The sequence below is a fragment of the Neoarius graeffei genome, chromosome 24, assembly GCF_027579695.1.
Source record: "Neoarius graeffei isolate fNeoGra1 chromosome 24, fNeoGra1.pri, whole genome shotgun sequence".
Taxonomy (NCBI): domain Eukaryota; kingdom Metazoa; phylum Chordata; class Actinopteri; order Siluriformes; family Ariidae; genus Neoarius; species Neoarius graeffei.
The window spans coordinates 50451637-50470044 of NC_083592.1; the positions used below are offsets into that span (position 1 = coordinate 50451637).

Genomic DNA, 18408 nt, shown 5'->3' on the forward strand with positions numbered 1-18408 from the left:
TTTGGCAAAACAATAACTAGTGAGCTACCTCACTAGCCTTGCACTTACGGTTGGGTTCCCTGTGGTGGTACACATTCGTCGTTCATTGTACGTATGGACGTTGCATGGTCCAGCCATCAAAAATCAAGTTGATGCATTACCATATTCTCTTCTCTTAAGTATGGAGCTCTGCTCCGTGCACCTCCACGATCATTATAACAAAATACATAATTATTCTATCCTCATTCACTGGATATGAGCAATTGCGTGCTCTGATTGGCTACTCTACTACTAGGATATCAGCTTATATACCGTGAGTAGAGAAAAACAAAATGGCTGAACCAACCAAGGACGAAATAAAAACTCTACTCGAAAACAAAATCACAAAAATACAAAAAAAAGCAACAAAATATGGTATTTGATGGTAAGAAAAATTTTTTTTTTTCAAGAATTGTTGTTATTATTATCGCATTTTTCACAAATTGCTCCTGTCATTTCGCCGGTTTGTTTACATTTTAAGCAGAAATGATTTTGTTGGACGTTTGGTATAAAGTTTTTTTATTTATTGAATTTGCAAAAAATTTAATTAAAAATACTCTGTTTCTCAAAATCCAGTGAATGTAGATAGAATAAAACAATTATTCCACTCAATCTCGTCGTACATGGATTATAGACAACTCGGTGCTACGCAGCTCATTGGCTATCAGCTCATGTACAGCTTGAGTTCGTAGAATAACTGTTAAATAGTCATGACAACTTATGGTATGTTTATGACATGGAAAAATGGCCTGTTTGTTTATTTGTTGCAATGTAGCTATAGCTATCCAAACATATGCTTAAATAATTGAGAAAAAAATCACAAGACAAAATCCATACAGTACCAGTCAAAAGTTTGGATACGTCTTCTAATTCAATGTTTTTGCTTTATTTTTATTAATTAACCCTTTGATGCAAAACATGGGTCAAAAGTGACCCGGCTGAGTTTTTATCTTCTATATCTTTGCAATAAATTAATTCCATCATTCAGTATTCAAGGTATTCCTCAATTAACTTGTTTTTGATCATCATACATCCTTATTTTATTTTTTCCTTTCTTACTTTTTGAATAAAACCCCTTTTTGTATCACTACCCTTCTAATGCACAACATGGGTCAAAAACGACCTGCATTCATTTTCCAGGTTATTTCATGTATGGCTGAGTGTTTCTATGATGTACTTTTGAAATAAATTCATTTTGTCATTTACTTTTCCAAATATGCAGTAAATATCTTGCTTTTGTTTAGCACAAATCATTTTTATTTTTCCTTTCTTAAGTTATGAACAAGCACAGCTTTTGTAATTCTACATCAAGTTTACACACATGGGTCAGAACCGACCCGCATGCATTTACTACAGCGTTTGGTGGGAACTGTGAATTGTGCTTGTGTCAGACATTTCACAGCTCAGCACAGCGCCCTTTGCCCATCTAATACATGGAAGTAATGTTTTTCAATTGTTCTAACATTACCTTAGAAAAAAATTGATTATGTTTAGGTTCCCTTGAGAGTCAGTAGATTACTTGTCAGAAAGTTACAAGTAATTACTATTAGCTACCGAGCTGTCGACATATTCTACTTTAGTTAGCTAATTTTATTGTAGCTGGCTTAGCTAACTACATAGTTAATAAATAAATAACTGGCCCCATTCACTGCTAAAGTAATTACTTGAAACAAATTATTATTATAGTATTAAGACATTTAATTTTAAATCACACTTGGATGACCCATGTGTAGTAATATAAAAAGTACTTTTGTTCATAAAATAGGAAAGAAAAAATTAAATTAATGATTTGTGGTAATTAAAAACATGATATTTAAAGAATACTTGGAATATTCAATCATAAAATAAATTGATTTCAAAAGGTAGAGCAAAGAAAAACTCAGTCAGCATGAAATAACCTGGAAAATGAATGCGGGTCATTTTTGACCCATGTTGTGCATTAGAAGGGGTGTGCATATGTTTTGCATCAAAGGGTTAAAAGACAGTTCTTCATGTCTTAAAGTAATGATGGATGTCAGTTCTCTTTACTTAATTGATTGGTTTTTGACATAATACTGTATGGATTACTGCAGTTGTGGAATTGGGTTATTTATTATAAGGTATTTTTATTATTTACTATTTACTGTTAGATCTCAAATGCATTAAAGGAGAACAGAAATCATTTTTAAACTTGCTTTATTTCTTAATTAACATGTTATTCAATTACATTTTCGGTTTGAGTAACCTTATATCGTGACTCGTATTGGCAACTAATTGCAATTAAATATTATACTTATCGGCCTATTCGGTTTTTAGCCGTGTTGAATTTAGTTCGTTTGGTCCACGGCAGGCGTCGCTTATCCGCGCGATCTTCACAAGACTTGTGCGAGACTTTGAAACGTGAAGCGTCAGCCAAGTGTCAGTGCCGCCATTTTGAAAACTGTTTTCCAAACGAAATATTGCACAAAAACGAGTTTAAATGACGATTACTGCCGACTTTTTTCAAACTTTCCTGATTGCTATCAAAACAAACAAAACTTCCGGCTTGATCACGTCAGCATTCGAAAGAGGGCGCGCGCGTCTTTTGATGACGTTGACAGATGTTGGTCACTTTGATTTCCGCTGTACGTTTTACTTCCGTCCTACGATGTCTCGCACAGGTCTCAACAAATCTCATTTATGGCCATTGCTTTGACATATGGACTGATATATTACAGAGCATATTTCATACACTCATAACTTGCTATAGCAGCGACAAAATAGCTCTCAAAAATGCATTCCTACGGTATATTTAATAAAATGAGATAAATAGAATTTTGATGATAAAAAATTTGCCTTCGGTTCTCCTTTAAGAAAGCAAGAAATTTGTCCACTAATTACCTTTTGACAAGGCATACCGGTTAATTGAAAAGCATCCCAGGTGATAACCTCATGAATCTGCTTAAGATAATGCCGATAGTGTGCATATATAGTGTGCATTCCATCTGTTCCAGATGTTATTTCATCGTTTTGATGTCTTCAGTATTGTCCAAATCCATAAAAACCCATGAATCAGTCGGTGTGTCCATGTGTCTATAGCTGCCCCCAAATGCTTAAGACAACATTTCTTGATGAACACAAATTAACCATCCACTCTTTGATGTCATTACTATCCCCACTGAGGCCTCGTTGCTCTCTAAGCTCATAATACACCAAGCTTTATGATGCTAATTATGGGCTCTCTGTATGCACAACAATGTGTCATTCAGTCATTATGAGTAAAGCCAGGACTACAAACACTGCTCAGGAATGTGGCTCCTGTGTGCTTTTGTGTAATTATGAGACAGTATGACTCTGATAAGCAGCTACAAAAGCTTGCACAACATTGACCCAGCTTGTAATGATGTGAAGATGTGCAAGATGTTAGACATACATGACGAAAGCAGGTCCAATATTTCGCATGCATAATATACTTTAGAAGTGTAAAGAGTACTACAGTATTTAACTCAGGTAGAAGTAGGCATTATCAGATGAAAATTCAAGTTCAATCCAAATTGCTTGAAAGTGCTCTCATTCAATTTAGAATTGAATGCAGAACAACATACTTTTTACAGAATTAAAATATGTTCATCCATTCCTGAGATATTACAAATCAAAGACTGAAGAAACAGCTTAATTTTTAGAAAACTGCCGTAATATTCTGTATGAGGATCACATGGTCCAAAATGGGCCTCATTAGCCAATGAGATCTAATGTTTTTTTTTCTTAATAACATTTCTATTTTTAAAGATATTTACATGGAAATTGGCAGCACAAAGATGGTTGTATACTGAATACAAAGTTTGAAAAATCACTAAAAACAATTTATGCAACTTAGTATTAATTATGCTAATTAGGTAAAAACATTAAATCAGTACACTCAATAAAAAAGTAATAAAAGATTATTTATAATCCCCCTCTTTGTGCTCTGTAGGCCTTTGTATTTCTCAAAAGTTGAGCCTACTAGTGTTTATATGAAAGAATATAAATGATTATTTCGATTAATATTCACAGCTTTCAAGGCGAACCTTGAAAAAAAAACGTGATCCACATCCAATAAACAATTCACATTAACTGAACTGAAATTGACACTCGCGTTTCTGACTCCTCTTTTTTTTAAATCTCATTCTGACCACTAAGATCACAATATTTTTCATCAAAACAACTCCAGTTATATTCTAAAATAGTTATTTATTTCCAGGAATCAGTTTGATTTGAAACAATAAGTAGGTAAAGCTATGAAAGCTCACTTCAAATTCTCCCGTGAATCATAACATCAAAACTAGCAGACGGAAAATTTTGCTGAATCCTTCATCAGAAACAGTGAGAGTGAGAGAACATCCCTATAAAACTTATCTGACTGATATTCACGAGTAATCTAGTCAGAAACTGATCAGAAGAGAGAGAGAGAGAGAGAGCCTGAACGCTTTCCCGTGACTCAAAGAAAAGCACCGGCAATTTCCCGATGTCATGCGAGCAGAGAGTTTTTACTCTGTTGTACCAAATTCAACCTGCGCTTTTTAATGATCGTATTCACGATGGAAAATATTCAAGAGTTAAGCAATGACAGATTTGGAAACTCAGATGAGCGTCTGCATGGACAATTTTCACAGCACGGCCAGCGAGCGTCTGATATGCCTAACAGAAGTACTGTTACTATGGTGAAATTATACTAAAGTACAAGTAAATACTCAAATAGAAGTAAAATGTAAGTTATTTAAAATTTACTTTGAGTAAAAGTTACTTAGAATGATTTTTTTTTTTAAACTGTGTGGTTGACGAGGAGCCAGTCAGGGCAATGAAGAGGACGTGTGTGTGTGTGTATATATATATATATATGGGCGGCACGGTGGTGTCGCCTCACAGCAAGAAGGTCCAGGTTCGAGCCCCGTGGCCGGCGAGGGCCTTTCTGTGCGGAGTTTGCATGTTCTCCCCGTGTCCGCGTGGGTTTCCTCCGGGTGCTCCGGTTTCCCCCACAGTCCAAAGACATGCAGGTTAGGTTAACTGGTGACTCTAAATTGACCGTAGGTGTGAATGTGAGTGTGAATGGTTGTCTGTGTCTATGTGTCAGCCCTGTGATGACCTGGCGACTTGTCCAGGGTGTACCCCGCCTTTCGCCCGTAGTCAGCTGGGATAGGCTCCAGCTTGCCTGCGACCCTGTAGAACAGGATAAAGCAGCTACAGATAATGAGATGATATATATATATATATATATATATATATATATATATATATATATAATATGATATTACACGGTGGCATGAAGATATGAAGTTTATCTTCGAATGGTGAATGTATATATCACAAGTGATTGAAACAAAGATAAACTTCATATCTTTGCACCACCGTGTAATGTTCTTTATATTATATGGACACATCCACACACAAAAAAAGCAAGTTAATCAAAAGAATTTTAATTTTGAACCGGTTCGCCATTTTGACAACACGCATCTAGTCAGTGGGAAAACACTGGGAGTGACGTCATCAGAGTGGAATATCAGGAATTATTATACATACACGACACTTTTTCGATGGAATAAAAGTGTGTTCTATTCCCTTGTAGCAGGTTTCATTCATTTGGTTTGATAGCATGCAATATTGTTAGCATATCGCTTATCCTACATGTATTACGTCACTCTACCCAGTGGAGAATGAGCGTTGAATATGGTTTATGATATTGCATGGTTGTCAAGACAACATGACGTCACACGTCGGAGATGTAAAAAATCCGCACTGGCGAGCGACTGTGACAATTTGTAAACGGACATGGCCGCCAGGTTTGCTTTGTTAAATACGGAAGATTTTGAGAGAATTTTGAAAGAGAAAGACGCGTCGAACACCCAAAAGAATGTGTATGTATAATAATAATAATAATAATAATAATAATATTGGCTGGCTATTTTTCGTGGTATATCAGATATATTCCATTCAGCTACTTGTCTTCGACTCATTCAGTATCATGCTTGCTGAATGGAAAAAATCTGATATACTACGAAAAAAGCCAGCCAATATTATTTAAATATGTCACTCAGATCCGTGATGTATTTCGTATGAAAAATGCAAGTTTTTCAACACAAGAAGATAAACTTAATATCTTCAAGCCAATGTGTGATTTTCTTTTTATTATATCGACACATTCACAAACAAAAAGTACCCAAATTTATCAAAACAATTCATCGATTTCCTCACGAGTGACATACAGAGATTTAGGTCACTGTTTTGGTTCTCCATGCCCCAGATGGAGCTCGTATGAAAAATATGAGTGGTGTATTTCCCAGTAAAACACTCATGTCCATATAATATAATGCATTATTTTTCATTTCAGATCACCTTTTTCATACAGCTGGAATTTATTACATTTATGCGAAATTTTTGATATTGACATTTCATAAAGCACATTTTTTTGTTTACAGATATAGTATATCTGAAAATAAAGTAACATTAGTGACATTATTTACATTGTAAACAATTAATCCCATCCCTTTTTCATATTATAATGTATAAACATGGTTCACGAAGGGTGCACATACTGTATAAGTTTTATTTATTCTGATCGGACATTACTGACCGAAATATATTGCGCAATATTATACTGCCGCCTCAACTGACAGCCGAGCTGACGGATGTCATCTTCCGAATAGAACGGGTAACAGAAGAGAACTAAAAAAAACATAACAAACTGACGCTATAACAGGAAAGATTTGGTCGTGTTAAAATTAGATCGGATATAGACCAGAGCAACATGACGTCAGCTTGAAGTCGTTTTGGTGGACACGCCCCTTTCTGGGGGAAAACAAATCAGCAAAATTGACTGGCGGTAAATCGGAGATAGAGGCTGTCACCATGCCTAAAAGTTGTTGTGTTGTGTCCTGCACCTTCAACAGTCAAATACACCCACACATTCGTGAGTACCGATTAGGGAAAGAGAGGAAAAAAGACAGATTTTATGGCAGCGGTAAGGACTGTCCACCTACATAAACTGGAAAGGAGAGGGAGAAATACTGCTGTCTCCAGTCCAGTCCAGTCCAGGCTAGTCTAACAGTGAATTCAACAAAATGGATGGACTAAGAAGATAGAAAAAAGGCATAGATGACAGAAGGCAAGGCAAGGCAAGTTTATTTATATCGCGCATTTCATACACAGTGGCAGTTCAATGTACTTTACAGAGGTAAAAGCAAAACAGTAAACAATAGAAAATAAAATTACATAAAATAAAGGGGGAAGAAGAGAGAAAAAATAATAAGAATTAAACAATAGTAGAAATAAAATAATAAAATGAAGTAAAAGTTCAGTTATAAACAGCAGAATAAAATAGAATAAAAGTTAAGTAAAGTTTAAAACATGCAGAGACTGTAAAAGTTAAGTAAAGTTTAAAACATGTAAAGATGACGATATTTATCAGTTAGCAGAAAGCATCTGGGGGCGGCACGGTGGTGTAGTGGCTAGCACTGTCGCCTCACAGCAAGAAGGTCCGGGTTCGAGCCCCGTGGCCGACAAGGGCCTTTCTGTGTGGAGTTTGCATGTTCTCCCCGTGTCCGCGTGGGTTTCCTCCGGGTGCTCCGGTTTCCCCCACAGTCCAAAGACATGCAGGTTAGGTTAACTGGTGACTCTAAATTGACCGTAGGTGTGAATGCGAGTGTGAATGGTTGTCTGTGTCTATGTGTCAGCCCTGTGATGACCTGGTGACTTGTCCAGGGTGTACCCCGCCTTTCGCCCGTAGTCAGCTGGGATAGGCTCCAGTTTGCCTGCGACCCTGTAGGACAGGATAAAGCGGCTAGAGATAATGAGATGAGATGAGATGAGAAAGCATCTGAGAACAGCTTGGTCTTTAGTCTAGATTTGAAGCTGCCAACAGCAGGAGCATTTTTGATGTCCTCTGGGAGTTGGTTCCATAGCTGTACTGCATAGTAGCTAAAAGCTGCTTCACCACACTTTGTTTTAACAACAGGTTTTACCAATAAATTTTGCTGCTGCGATCTGGTAGATCTGATTGGGTTAGGCCGCTGCAACATATCAGAGAGGTAATTGGGCCCTGTACCATTTAGAGATTTGTACACCAGCAGCAATGCTTTAAAGTCAATTCTGTAGCTTACTGGAAGCCAGTGAAGGGACCTTAGAATTGGAGTAATGTGCTCTGTTCTTTTTGTTCGTGTGAGAACCCTCGCCGCTGCATTTTGAACCAGCTGAAGTCGTTTGATGGTCTTTTTTGTCAGGCCTGTGAAAAGGCCATTGCAGTAATCAACCCTACTAGAGATGAAGGCATGTATAAGTTTTTCCAGATCATTTTTTGACATAAGTCCTCTTAGTTTGGAAATGTTTTTTAGGTGATAAAATGCCGATTTAGTGATTGCTTTCATGTGACTGTCAAAGTTTAGCTCGCTGTCAATGAAAACACCAAGATTTTTAACCATATCTTTTGTTTTAATCCCCTTTGTTTCAAGAATAGTGGTAATCCTGAGTCTTTCATCTTTTTTTCCCAAATAGAATTACTTCTGTTTTATCTGTGTTCAGCTGAAGAAAATTTTGTGACATCCAGTTGTTGATTTGGTCGATACACTGGTAGAGACATTCAAGGGGGGCATAATCATTAGGTGATGGAGCAAAATAAATTTGGGTGTCATCTGCATAGCAGTGATACAGACTTGAGTTGTTTTTGATAATTTGTCCAAGTGGGAACATATAAAGGTTGAATAGTAATGGTCCAAGGATCGACCCCTGGGGGACACCACAGGTCAAGGACATTGATGTTGAGGTACAATTTCCCATGGTAACAAAGAAGCTTCTATCTTTTAAGTATGATTTTAACCAATTGATAACTTTACCAGTCAACCCAACCCAGTGTTCAAGTCGATATAGCAGTATGTTGTGATCAACAGTATCAAAAGCTGCACTGAGGTCCAGTAACACCAGGACCGATGTTTTGCCTGCATCAGTATTAAGACGTATGTCATTTATAACTTTAATCAGCACTGTTTCAGTGCTATGATTGGAACGAAATCCTGACTGAAAGTTATCAAAACAGCTGTTTGATATCAAGAAGGCAGTTAATTGATTGAAGACAATTTTTTCAATGATTTTCCCAATGAATGGTAGATTTGATATTGGCCTGTAGTTGTTCAATACTGAAGCATCCAGATTATTATTATATACAGAAATCAACATTACCTGGAGACTCAATGAGGGAGATGTAAATGTCAAGATATGACACCTCCAGCCATTGAGTGGGATCATTAATCCATAATGATGTTCGGCTAAAAAAAACACTGACCACCACCAGAAGAAGAAGAAAAAGACTTTATTTGTCACATGTGCACTCAAGCACAGTGAAATTTAACCTCTGCATTTAACCCATCTGAAGCAGTGAACACACAAGTGAGCAGTGAGCACACACACACACACACACACACAGAGCAGTGGGAAGCTATACTACAGCACCCAGGGAGCAGTTAGGGGTTCAGTGCCTTGCTCAAGGACACCTCAGCCTAAAGCCGCCCCCATACTAACCTAACCACGCATCTTTGGACTGTGGGGGAAACCGGAGCACCCGGAGTAAACCCACGCAGACATGGGGAGAACATGCAAACTCCACACAGAAAGGCCCTCGTTGGCCGCTGAGCTCGAACTCAAAACCTTATTGCTGTGAGGCGACAGTGTGAACCACTACACCACCATGCCACCCAATACCATGAAGTTTATCTAAATACTGATGTGTGTCATCAGCCCCCATTAGGAAAAAGAGTTCAAAATAATTCACTTGGTGAAGTCGCTGCATCTCACACTGAGAAAATAAGAAAAATCCAACCTTTAACTGAAATGAATTTATTCAGAGAAAAACAAGTCCCTCGTCAAGAAATAATTATTTATTTTCAACAAAAACACATGCTCCTATTATTGGCATCCTGGAAATGATGGCGAACACAATGTAACTGAAGCGTGTTTCTCATTTAAATTGTACACATTTGAGTTGGGCGGCATGGTGGTGTAGTGGTTAGCGCTGTTGCCTCACAGCAAGGCAGTCCGGGTTCGAGCCCCGTGGCCGGCGAGGGCCTTTCTGTGCGGAGTTTGCATGTTCTCCCCGTGTCCGCGTGGGTTTCCTCCGGGCGCTCCGGTTTCCCCCACAGTCCAAAGACATGCAGGTTAGGTTAACTGGTGACTCTAAATTGACCGTAGGTGTGAATGTGAGTGTGAATGGTTGTCTGTGTCTATGTGTCAGCCCTGTGATGACCTGGCAACTTGTCCAGGGTGTACCCCGCCTTTCGCCCGTAGTCAGCTGGGATAGGCTCCAGCTTGCCTGCGACCCTGTAGAACAGGATAAAGCGGCTAGAGATAATGAGATGAGATGAGACATTTGAGTTGATTGGAGTGTGTAGGAACTTTCAAGCTGTAACCCATGCCCCCCTGATTAACTTGGGGCAAATACGAGCTGACACAGAGGCCACTTAGTCATCCATCAACATGGAAAAGATAAGAAAACACACAAACCAAATGAGGGAGAAATGGGTTGACCTTCATAAGTCAGGGAATCGTCATAAAACTATCTACTCACCTGAAAATGTCCATTTCAGGGCAATAATAAAAAAGTGGAACTGTTACAGACTTGCCTGGAAGAGGACCCAAATTTATTTTGCTCCCATGTACAGTGAGGAGAAGGGTAAGAGAGGCAAAAAATCTCCAAAGATAACTGTTGGTGAATTTTAAGGAAAAATAAAATCTTGGGGTTTCCAAGTCTCCAAAACCACCATCAGACTCCACCTCCATGCCAACAGATTATTTGGAAGGTTCCAAAAAAAAGCCTTTTCTGTCAGTTAACCACAAACGTAAGCACCTGAAGTTTGTGAAACACTACTCCAACTTTCACTGGAACCATGTTCTATGGTCTGATGGAATAAAAGTGGAGCTTTTCAGCAATAAATACTCAACGTAGGTTTGGTGTAAAAAGAAGGATGGCTATAATGAAAAGAGCCCGATCCCAACTGTCAGATATGGTGGAAGTTCTGTGATGTTTATTTTTGGGGCTGTTTTTTTCCTCCAAAAGCCCTGGAAACCTTGTGAGGTTACATGGCATCATGGACTCCATGAAATACCAGGCCATTTTAAATGAAAAACTGGCTGCCTCTGAGAGGAAACTAAAACTGGGTGGTCATTGGTTCTTCTAGCAGGACAATGATCCAAAGCATATGAACAAATCCACAAAAAAATGGTTTGCTGAGTACAGAATCAAGCTTCTGCCCTGGCCATCTCAGTCCCCTGACCTGAACCCCAGTGAAAACCTGTGGGGTGAACTAAAGAGGAGAGAGCACAGGAAGAGAGGGTTGAGGACCCTGGATGATCTGGAGAGATTGTGGAAAGAGGAATGGTCTCAGATGTACTGCTCTGTATCTCAGATGTCCTGCTCTGTATCTGGGGGAAGCCATGGCCAAATGGTTAGAGAAATAGCTTTGGGACCAAAAGGTCACTGGTTCGATTCCCTGAACCAGCAGGACTTGCTCAAGTGCCCTTGAGCAAGGCACCTAACCCCCAACTGCTCTGGCAAGAGTGGTGGTGTACCTTGTGTCTGATTAAGCAGAGGAAAAACTGATGATGTGATTATCAGTTCGAGCAAGACCATAACATGGCCTCTGATTCCTGTTCTTGGCTGATAGAAGTGGAACCTGATATGGGTTCTGCTGTTTATAGCTCATCCGCCTTAAGGTTCGACATGTTGTACATTCTGTCATGCCTTTCCACTCACCATGTGTGTAAAGAGCTACTATAGTCTTCCTGTCAGCTCAAACCAGTCTGCTCATTCTCCTCTGAACTCTCGAATTAATAAGGTGTTTCCACCTGCAGAACTTCCACTCAGAGGATGTTTTTTGTTTTGCGTACCATTCTGTGTGAACTCTAGAGACTGTTGTTTGTGTGTGAAAACCCCAGGAGATCAGCAGTTTCTGAAATACTCAAACCAGTCCATCTGGCTCAAACCAACACCCGTGCCATGATCAAAGTCACTGCCGTTCTGATGTCTGATGTGAAGATTAACTGAAACTCATGACCTGTAGCTGCATGTACTGCTCTAACATGATTGGCTGATCGGATAATGACATGAATGAGCAGGTGTAGTTAAGAGTTCCGAATAAAGTTACCATTTTACACACAAATAAGTGGTGAATTCATTTAGATGATTAATTAATGTTCAATAATTGAAAAGCATTTAGTGCACATTGCCAAATTTAAAACTGGATTTATTAGTCATTTTCACATCACAGACCCCCAATTATGAAGAATACACATTCACTGGGGGCGGCACGGTGGTGTAGTGGTTAGCGCTGTTGCCTCACAGCAAGAAGGTCTAGGTTCGAGCCCCGTGGCCGGCGAGGGCCTTTCTGTGCAGAGTTTGCATGTTCTCCCCGTGTCCGTGTGGGTTTCCTCCGGGTGCTCCGGTTTTCCCCACAGTCCAAAGACATGCAGGTTAGGTTAACTGGTGACTCTAAATTGACCGTAGGTGTGAATGTGAGTGTGAATGGTTGTCTGTGTCTATGTGTCAGCCCTGTGATGACCTGGCGACTTGTCCAGGGTGTACCCTGCCTTTCGCCCGTAGTCAGCTGGGATAGGCTCCAGCTTGCCTGCGACCCTGTAGAACAGGATAAAGTGGCTAGAGATAATGAGATGAGATGAGATGAGACACACTCACTGGCCACTTTATTAGGAACTTGTTGTTGATTCTAGGATTCCTGTTCTTGGCTGTAGGAGAGAAACCCAGTGTGATCTTCTGTTCTCTGTTGCATGCTGAGATGCTTTTCTGCTCACCACGGTTGTAAAGAGTGATTATATGAGTTAGTATATCCTTCCTGGCAAAAAAAGCTTGAAGCCAATCTGGCCATTTTCCTCTGACCTCTCTTATCAACAAGGCATTTGTTTCTACCCACAGAACCGTCTCTCACTCAACTCAGTGTTTTTTGTTTTTCGCACCATTCTGTGTAAACTCTAGAGACTGTTGTGTGTGAAAACCCCAGGAGATCAGCAGTTTCTGAAACGCTCAAACCAGTCCATCTGGCTCAAACCAACACCCATGCCACAGTGAAAGAAAGTCACACTTTGACATCACAGTTTTTCCCATTCTGATGTTTGAACATTGTGAACATTAACCAAAGCGCTTGATTTGTATCTGTATGATTTGATGCATTGTGCTGCTGTCAAGGGATCGGCTCATTAGAGAACTGCAGGTGGATGGGTGTTTCTAATAAAGTGGCCGGTGAGCGTCGGTCTAAACAAAGCCAGTTTATTTGGTATTGTTTGCTGCCATACGCCAGATTCCTTGTATACAAGCTAAGGAATGGGGATTAGTGTAGTACATGACTGTGAAGTGAACTCACATAAAAGTGGAGTCCTTGAGAGGATAATAAAAGAATGGGTATAAATTTGCAGTAATGTTACTTGTAATTAAATCTCTTTCATGTGCAACGTATTACTCTTTGATGAAAAGAATCTTTGAAATAAAAGTGTTTGTTTGAGCCTAATGATGGGATTGATTTTTCTCTCTTTTAATTTTTTTTTTTTAACAGGAACAAAGGCAACCCTCTGCTGCAGATTGAGGTTGAACCGACTTCAGATGTGAGTTTTACTATGAGCGAGCAAGAAAATGAATAATATATAACGGGATCTGTGTTTACATACGTACCTGTGAGTGACAAATTAAAGGAAAAACCAACATAAAATACCTTCATAAGGTGTTCGGTCCTGACGAGCTTCCAGAAAATCTTTAATACACAGTTGTAAAGGTTCTCCAAATCTCTGGAGCTGTACTGGCTTGATGAACAGTGTTCTTCTCAAGGATTTTTCTTCTGTTGGTGTTTTTATTTTGGTGTTATAGAGTGCTGTGTAGCATGGTACTCCAAAATCACCCATCGATGTTCAAGTGTATTGAGATCTGGTGAGTTTGAAGGTCATAGCAGGCAAGTGACATCATTTCCATCCTTAACAAAACATTTCCTGAGCCCTCGTGTTATGTACATGTGGGTATGTGGGCGGAGTCATCCTGGACGAGACTACTGTATGACCATCAGGAGAGAAATGTTTCATCACATTTTGTATTTGTGAGCACTGACACTTATCTGTAATAGGCCAAGTGGACTCAAACTGCCAGAACCATAAATAAATGCTCCCACAAGGTAATGGAGACACCAGTTTTTCCTTTAATTTGTCATCCAAGAGAAAGAGAGAGAGAGAGAGAGAGAGAGAGTACTGTGCACAAGTCTTGCTTTCTGTCAAGCCAAGATGCCTCCTTACTACAACGAATAGTAAACAGTAAAACAACCAATAAAAATGCAATGAAGTTATAATTTGTGTCTGTGTTTAAAACTGTATTAATAGCCTTAATAATATTATCATGAGAAACATATCCTCTACTTAACACAAGACAAATAATGTCTATTATTCTATCCACATTCGCTGGATATGAGCAATCGCACAGTCTGACTGGCTACTCTACTGCTAGGATATCAGCTCATATACCGTGAGTACAGCAAAACAAAATGGTGGAGCGTGTTGCTGAACCAACCAAGGACGAAATAAAAACTCTACTCGAAAACAAAACCCCCAAAAATACAAAAAAAAGCAACAAAATATGGAATAAAAGTATTTAATGGTAAGAACGTATCTTTTTTATTTTATTTTTCAAAAATTATCATTATTATCGCATTTTTCACAAATTGCTCCTGTCATTTCGCTGGTTTGTTTACATTCTAAGTGGAAATGATTTTGTCAGACGTTTTGTATAAAGTTTTTATTTATCGAATTTGCAAAAAATAAAATTAAAAATGCTTTGTTTCTCAAAATACAGTGAATATGGATAGAATAAAACAGTTATTCCACTCAATCTCGTCGTACATGGCTTGTAGTTAACTCAGTGCTATGCGCCTCGTTGACTATCAGTTCATGTATGACTCGATTTTGTGGGCTAACTGTTAATTCTACTCCCATGCTAATATAGTAGGCATAAAATAAACACAACCTTTAACATATATAAAAATCTAAGCTGTCTAAGCCTTTTACACAGTACTATGATCATAACGTTCTCCATTTCATGAAGAACGAAGATGGGAACCATGAAGCAGAGGACTCAGCTGACGAGTTTGAGGAGATGAACCTGTCGTTGCTGTCAGCGCGTAACTTCCCACGCAAGGCGAGCCAGACAAGCATCTTCCTGCAGGAATGGGACATCCCGCTGGAGCAGCTGGAGATCGGCGAGCTGATCGGGAAGGGCCGCTTCGGGCAGGTCTACCACGGCCGCTGGCACGGTGAGGTGGCCATCCGCCTCATCGACATCGAGAGAGACAATGAGGATCAGCTCAAAGCCTTCAAGCGGGAGGTGATGGCGTACAGGAACACACGCCATGAGAATGTAGTGCTCTTCATGGGAGCATGCATGAGCCCACCGCACCTGGCCATCATCACCAGGTAGGCTCTAAATGACTGGCAGCTTTCCTCTGGGAATTCCATGATTATTAGCGTGCATGCTTTGTAGTGATAGTGGTTTTATAAAGCACCCTTTTTTGGTATGGTTCTGTTTTGAACCTCAGGAGTTTCCTTTCAGGTGTAAACTAATGGTAGTCCTAATAATCAATCACTTAAAGCTCCACAGAAGAATGTAATGTGTGGAAAATGGGAAGAAAGATCATCATTTAGTATCATGGTCCCGTATCACACATATTCATTTATAGCTAATGAATGTGCATAGAAGTAGTGAACAGTGCTTTATTTTATTAAAAAAAAAAAAAAAAATATATATATATATATATATATATATATATATATATATATATATATATATATATATATATATATATATATATATATATATATTAAAAAATGTGTCAAAAATGGCAAGCTGAGGTGAATTGAGGACCAAAGACAGGCAGTGTACAAAAATAAACTTCTTTAATGAAGTACAGGGCAGAGGTACAATAGGGCTCAGGCAAAATCGGCGGCCAAAGAAGGGGCCAAGAGGTCAAAACAGAGAAGAGCAGGCAGGCATGGTCAGGGACAAAAACAGGACAGAAAAATCTTCACAAAAACTGAAGAAAACAGGGACAAGGGAAACCCAGGCAGAGGAAGCAAAAACACAATCCAAAGGAACAGGCAGGTAGAACAGGGGCAAAAACTGGACAGAAAACCAAAACAAAACACAGAACGATACAGGTAGGGGGAATCAAGAAGTCACAATACCAAAGGGCTGTAGTGAGGGGAGGAAAGTCTGCAAGAGACAGTCTAGCAACTGGAGTAGCTCCAAACAGCTCTTAAGTAGGCCCTGGCTGATGGGAGGGGAGTGGTAGCAGGTGTGGGAGTGCCACTTCAGGGAAGATGGCCTCCAGCAGGGCAGGACTGAATTCCTGTCCCAGATCCAGCCTGGAGCCGGCGTGGAAGTCCCACAAACTCAGGCATGGATGGACTGGACCAGACTGTGACAATAGGTCGCATCTGTTTCTCCTCAATAACTACTGTTTTTGGAAATGCGCAGTTAATTAATGATTAGTAATACAAAATAATATAATAATATAAAATAATATAGGATATTTTTTTCACGGTGTGGTTTCCATTAAATCTTACACTCTGATTGGCTGGCGAGCAGGGCCGTCTCACAAACTCAGGTATGGATGGACTAGACCAGACTGTGACAGTCACCCCCACTCAACGGGTGCCTCCAGGCGCCTTAGGAAGTGCCTCAGGGTGTTGTTGGTGGAAGTCCGTGATGAGGGTGGGATCCATGATGAACCTGGCAGGAACCCAGCTCCTATCCTCAGGACCATACCCCTCCCAATCAACCAGGTACTGGAGTCCCCTGCCTTGGCATCGTACCTTCAGCAACCTCCTGACCGTGAAGACCTCACCACCATCTGCAGACAAGGGGTTTGACTTGGGAGACATGGAAAGTTGGGTGAATATGGTGCATGGTTATGGGCAGAGACAGTCTTACAGAGCAGGGATTAATTACCTTGGAGACAGGGAAAGGCCCAATGAACCTGGGAGCCAATTTGTGGGAGACCGTCTTGAGGGGCAGGTGGCGAGTGGAGAGCATCACCCGCTGCCCCACCCGATAGGTGGGAGCTGCCGAGCGGTGTTTGTCGGCTTGCTCTTTAAACATCTTGACAGAATGTAGGAGCTTTTTCCTGGTCAATGCCCACATTCTCCTGCTGCGGCGCACAAACACCTGGGCAGAGGGCAAGGCAACCTCTTCTTGGACAGGGAAGAGTTGTGTCTGGTAACCCAGAGAGCACTGGAAGGGGGAAAGACCTGTAGCAGAGGTGGGTAAGGAGTTGTGAGCGTACTCTATCCAAGGGAGGGTCTTGCTCCAGGAGGCCGCATCCTTGGACACCATGCACCTGAGGGCCACTTCCAGCTCCTGGTTGGCCCGTTCTGTCTGTCCATTGGTCTGAGGGTGGAAACCTGAAGACAGACTGCGAGAAGCACTAATGAGTTTACAGAAAGCTTTCCAGAATTGGGCGGAGAACTGGGGTCTGCGGTCTGACACAATGTCTGATGGGAGTCCGTGTAGATGAAAAACATGGAGTGTCAGCAATTCAGCGGTCTCTTTGGTGGTGGGAAGCTTGGGCAGAGGGATAAAATGAACAGCTTTAGAAAAACGGTCGACAACAGTGAGGATACAAGTTTTGCCACCTGAATTAGGGAGTCCTGTGATGAAATCCAGGGCTGTGTGTGACCAGGACCAGTGGGGGACAGGAAGGGGTCGCAGCAGGCCAGCAGGGGGTCTGTTGCCAGTCTTGTTCCTGGCGCAGATGTCGCAAGCTGCCACAAACCTCTGGACGTCCTCCTTGATGGATGGCCACCAAAAACGTTGTCGGATGAGTGCCAGAGTCCGGGCTGCTCCTGGGTGGCATGCCATTCTGGAACCATGACCCCACTGCAACACCTGTGCCCACACAGAAACAGGAACAAAAAGATGGTTAGGAGGTGCATTCCTGGGCCCTGGGTCCTGCTCATGGGTCTTCTGGACCAGGGTTTCCACCTCTAACAGAGCAATCCCCACCAGGCACTGTGGAGGAAGGATGGTCTCAGGGGAGGTCGATTCCTCCTGGAGGGGAGAGAACATTCTGGACAAGGCATCAGGCTTACCATTCTAAGAGCCTGGGCAGAAGGAAAGTGTGAACTTGAAGCGAGAAGAGAGACCATCGGGCCTGGCGAGAATTGAGGCGCTTGGCAGTCCTGAGGTATTCGAGGTTCTTGTGATCTGTCCATACGATGAAGGGAAGGTCTGACCCCTCCAACCAATGTCTCCATTCTTCCAAGGCCAGTTTCACGGCCAACAGCTCCCTATTGCCAACATCATAGTTTCTCTCAGAGGGGGAAAGCAGACAAGAGAAGAAGGAGCAAGGATGAAGCTTGTTGTCGCTAGCCGAT

The 18408-nt window shown here is 40.8% G+C and overlaps 1 protein-coding gene across 1 annotated transcript in view; it reads left to right on the plus strand.

Moving 5' to 3' along the window:
• The window catches only part of ksr2 (kinase suppressor of ras 2), a 273796-nt gene that overhangs the window by 214714 nt on the left and 40674 nt on the right, over positions 1-18408 (plus strand). The window contains 2 exon segments of the mRNA XM_060907435.1: positions 13557-13605; positions 15083-15450. Coding sequence (XP_060763418.1) covers positions 13557-13605; positions 15083-15450 — 417 coding nt within the window.